Below are 4,938 nucleotides of genomic sequence, written 5' to 3'. Positions count from 1 at the left end.
CCAAGAGCACCAGCCTCTGCACGCCGAGCCCCGCCCTGGCGCACACGTGGAGCACAGGAAAAGCCCCAGGGACCCTGGCGAGTCCTCAGAAGCGCTGGCCCACCCCCAGTCGAGGCTGGGGTGCCGAGTCTGGCCTGCGGCAGTTGGAGACCCTGCTGGCTGGGGCTGCCCAGGCGCCTTGAAGGGCCGCTCACACCCGCCTGACCCTGGCCTGCAGGGGCAGGGGAGGGGCGCTGGAGAGGTGGCCCGGCTCACCTGCAGAGACACGGGGGCCCCACTGTCACAGTGCCTGTCGTCCGTGTGCCAGGGGCGCCTCTGCCCTCCACACTGACGAATGCGGAAGCTGAACTGAGTATCCCCGAGGCAGCCTGGGGAAGAGGTGGTCCCCTCACGCTGTGTCCGGGTTGGGCTGGAGCCTCTCCTGCCAGCAAGTGGGCGGGGGGCCAGGGAGGGGGCAAAGCCCCTGCCGGGCTGCAAATGCCTCAGAAAAGCCCAGCCCTCCGGCTCTGTGTCTCCCGACAGAGGTGCCCGTGTCTAGATTCCTGCACCTAAGGGTTTAAACTCAGCACACAGAGAAGCACAGCCACAGCCCCGCAGCGCGTGCACTGTGGGCAAGCACAGGCCGGGGGTCGTGTGTGGCCCGGCGTAGCCTGCCCGGGGCGGAAAACCAGGCCGACCCGGACACCCGAGCCCTGGAGAGGAGCCGAGGCCAGGACCCAGCTCCTGGTGACCCCTCTGCTTGGTTGAAGGCCAGACCCCACTGCCCAGAGACACCTCTTTCCGCGGGAACCGGGGAAACTGGCTGCTGCGGCGTGGGGCTCTGGCTGTCTCCCTGGAGCGGGAAGGGGGACCGGTGCTTACAGGCTGTGCAGGCCTGGCCGCAGGGGCTCTTGGGCAGGCTAATTTCCCTCCTCCTTCTCTCCACAGCCCCAGAGAGACACCCAGACCGGGGCGAGGTGGGGTGGCCTACCTGAGTGGGAGTCGGGAAAGGACAGGTAGCAGATGCTGCTTTTCTGAAACACAGGAAAGCCAGTGAGGGCCTGCTCCCCGGGTGAGGTCTGCTCCTGAGAGGGCTGGGACCCACCTCCTTGTCCGTGAGCTGGAAGTCGCTGGGGTACACCAGCTGCGGGGGACACAGAGTACTCGGTGACATGGGCTTGGCAGGCTTGGTGCTGAGCTGCAGGTGTGTCCCCCCGACCCCAGCACTGTCAGACCCTCTGGCTCTCCCCCACCTCTGGCTCCCTGCTGACCCCTCCTCCTCTCTTCAGGGCTCCAGCCCCCTGCCCTGCCTCCCCAGGCCCACTCCTGGCCTCCATCCTTCCCTTTTCTCGGCCAGCGCACAACTGGGTGAGCTCCTGGACTCCCTTCTCACACCCCTCGCCCTCAAGGCCACTCGCCCAGACTGGGCCTCCCTGCCCCATGGCCGACAGTCTGTCCCCATAGCCTCCTCTCTCGCCTAGAGCGGATGCAGGGCCCTGCCTGCGGGCCCCCCCCACCCCGTCCTGTACCCTCTTAGCGCTCCGAACCCAACCCCACCCAGCCAGAGGGTCTTAGGCTCTGCGGCTCCTCTGGGCCTGCTCTCCCAGACGGCCTGGCCAGCCTCCCCATTCCGTCTTAACTCAGATGTTGCCTGACACTGGCACCCCTGCCTCTGAGCATCTTCACTCCAACCCCTGCTAGTCAGGGGTCCGGGAGCTTCTGGCTTGCTCCCCACTTGGAGTGTGACCCCTGGAGCACCCAGGCCCCTGGAGTGTACGGTGAGCGTGACCAGCTGGACAGGCTCTACCTGGGAGACAGGCCACACTCTAGGGGAGCCAGTAGCCCTGTACACAGGCAAATGGCCAGAATGGATTTCTTTGCAGGAAAGGAAAAAGGCAGGGAACCTCCAGAGCCCTCACTCCCTGCAGGCCCCCAAGTGTCTCCTGGGGACCTGGTGTGCCTTGGGCATCACTGCTGCCCTGGCCCGTGCTCAGGTGCAGCAGGACGGCTCTCCCAGGAAGCAGCTATGCCAGGAGCCAGGAGCTGAGGGTCTGCACGCGTGGCCCCCTCCTTACTCTGTCGGCCAAACTCCCATGCGGAGGAGGACTTGGGTTTTGGCTGACATGAGGCTTCCTCTGGGGTATGCCCTGAAGCCCCAGCTGCTAAGGGACTGTGCCCTGGGACTTGCACTGTTGTAATAATGTAGCTTCTGTCTTTGTTTGCTCTGGGCTTGCTGCTCTGGGCCTATTCTGTCTCCTCCGCTGCCACCAAGTGTCCTAAGGACAGGGACCGTGTCCCAGGTACTTCTGCCTCCCAGCCCCTGGCAGGGAGTAGACCCTCACCAAATACTGTACAGTCACACCTCGTTTTATCACACTTTGCTTTATTGTGCTTCATGGATGTTGCATTTTTTACAAAATAAAGGTTTGTAGCAACCCTGTAGGCGCCATTTTTCCAACAACACTTGCTCCCTTTGCATCTCTGCATCATATTCTCGTGATTTTCACAATATCTCAAACTTTTTCATTATTATACTTGTTACAAGGTATCTACATTGTTTTTTAAGATATAATGGTATTTCTTGCATACTTAATAGACTACAGTCTAGTGTAACCCTAACTTTTATATGCACTGGGAAACCAGCAAATCTGTGTGACTTGCTTTACTGCAGTGGTCTGGAACCGAACCTGCAACATCTCCAAGGTGTGCCTGTATTTGTGGAGTGCGTGAAAACATGTCTCCAAAGAATAATGGAACAGGTGGGGCATGTGGAAATCTCAAGATGTCAGCTAAGGAGGCACCAAGAAGGAAGGGCCAAGAGGACGGAGGGGAGCCAGCCAAACAGTCCTTGTCTGTGGGGCGGACCCACAGAGGTACCTCGAGATGGCTCCAAGAGAGGAGGGGCCACAGGACCACTCGGGCCCCTGCGTGTCCTTGTTGGGAAGGGCAGAGGAAAGGCGGGTGCCTGGCAGCTGGCAGGGCCACGATGGGCCCTCGGTGCTGAGGTCAGGGGTCTGAATCTGGTCTGCAGTCACAGGAGTTTTGTAGCATCTGAGCAGGCTCCACAGCCACGCCCAGGGCTCCAAGTTCACTGTCCACAAGCTGGGAGCAGAGCTGGAGGGACGGCCCTGCCTGACTGAGGAGAGGAATGGAGCGGACCCTCAGAGAGGGGCAGAGGGCGAGGGTCTGCCGCACAATAAACCCTGTCCCCTGGAACCACAGGGGTCTCGTCCTTTCCACGGGAGCCAGTCTGCAGCTGCAGGGGCTGCAGCTCCTGTAACCCAGTTGCCCCTGAGGAAGACAGATGCAGTGAGCGTCGCCTTGCTGGAGAAGGTACCTCTAGGAAAGTGCTTCCTGAAGGGTGATGTGGGTGCCCTAGGCTCCCAGAGGCCGAAGCTGCCTTTTTCACTCTCTTCTCACTGTGTGCAGTGTGGCTTCCAGAGGCTGTGACACAGGCCATTAAGGGGAACTGACTGAAGCTGACGGGAAGATACAGCTGCCTTCTATTTGGCCTTTACAAAGGGACGTAAAAGTGTCAAATAATGCCATTCTCCTCACTGAATTTTTGAAAATATGGTTGTTTTGTGGAAATATATATTTTTTAAAAATAAATAAATAAATATTGATTTATTTTTGGCTGCGTTGGGTCTTTGTTGCTGCGCACGGGCTTTCTCTAGTTGAGGCAAGTGGGGGCTACTCTTCGTTGCAGTGCACAGGCTTCTCATTGCGGTGGCTTCTCTTGTTTACACATGGTATCCGTTGTTTTTTAAAATGGATTAATAAGCATTTTTAATTTTTCTGTTTTAACTTCTAGTATACGAAACCTTGATAGATACGACCCACATAAAAAGCCCCTTGGGGCCCTCAGTACTTTTGAAGACTAAAAGGGTCCTGAGACTAGGCAGTGCAGGAACTGCAGCTGGGAGGACGCGGACACCTGGGGGAGGAGGGACCCTCTGGGCACTGGGCCGTGGTTCACTGCATGGGCTTCTCGGGTCAGCGGGGATGCCAAGAGGATAGTTTCCAAGGGCTGAGGCAGCGGAGCCAGGCCCTTTGCTCAGCTGATGTGCACAGCCTTGCCCACTCTCCCCTCATGTCTGATCCCTGCCTCGCCTGCAGGCCCCAGTGCATCCATGTTGGTGGGACCCCCTCAACATACCCTATGCGCTCTAGGGGGTCCTGAACTACTTACTCTCTGCGTCTCTAGCACAGAACGTGAACTCCTGGTGGGCAGGGCCCTGTCATCGCATTCAGCTCTGTGTCCATGTGTCCAGCACCAGTACCGTGGGGCCTGACTGGTGGCAGTTGCCCAATACTTGATTTATTGAATGATTGAATGGTTGGCTCCTTGCCTTTGCTTTCGCTGGCTTTTCTGGGGGAGGGGTTACCTGAAACAGCCCCCTCTCCCCTGCCCGGCTGCCTCCTTCTCATCCTCCAATATATGGCCAAACCCCCATTCCTTCCTCTGAGCTGCGTCTGTCCACGGAGTCTCCGTGATCCATGAGCTCCTGGAAGGCAGTCCCTGGGTCTTCCATCATGTCCCAGTGCCAAGCACAGTGCCAGCCAGAGCCTCTGTGGTGCTCGGCCAGGCCAAGCCCGGAATAAGCGAGCGCAGAGCAGATGCTCCATGAGTGACTGTGGACTCAGCTGAAATGACCGCTGATCTTCCTCATGATTTCCAGGGGAGAGGAAGAAAGATAAGATGCAAACCTGATGAGCGACGTGTGGTTGCACTGCCCGATTCCTGCACAGACTTGATGATTAGGAGGGGCCGTGGGTCCCCCCAACACCCCCTCCCTGAGCTATACAGCTTCAGCAAAGCTCAGAAGCCCAAGCACATGGAGCCTTTAACAGTTCTTGCCTGAATGGTTAAGTCCTAGAAAATTATACATGAGAATGCCTTAAGGAAACAGTAGACTCTCTTGTGATTTTATTGGGAACAATTTGGGCACCAGCAGG

At 58.1% G+C, this 4,938-nt stretch overlaps 1 protein-coding gene across 1 annotated transcript in view; it reads right to left on the bottom strand.

Annotated features, from left to right (window-relative positions):
• DENND6B (DENN domain containing 6B) overlaps positions 1–4,938 on the bottom strand; it is a 10,950-nt gene that overhangs the window by 4,675 nt on the left and 1,337 nt on the right. Inside the window, exons 2-4 of the mRNA XM_007453886.1 lie at positions 1,085–1,123; positions 971–1,013; positions 256–368 (exon numbers count right to left, since the gene is read on the bottom strand). Of these exons, the coding sequence (XP_007453948.1) occupies positions 256–368; positions 971–1,013; positions 1,085–1,123 (195 nt within the window). The remainder of the gene's footprint in view (positions 1–255; positions 369–970; positions 1,014–1,084; positions 1,124–4,938) is intronic.

Source organism: Lipotes vexillifer, unplaced genomic scaffold, assembly GCF_000442215.2.
Source record: "Lipotes vexillifer unplaced genomic scaffold, Lipotes_vexillifer_v1.1 scaffold382, whole genome shotgun sequence".
Taxonomy (NCBI): domain Eukaryota; kingdom Metazoa; phylum Chordata; class Mammalia; order Artiodactyla; family Lipotidae; genus Lipotes; species Lipotes vexillifer.
This window is presented reverse-complemented; position numbering and strand designations above follow the sequence as displayed.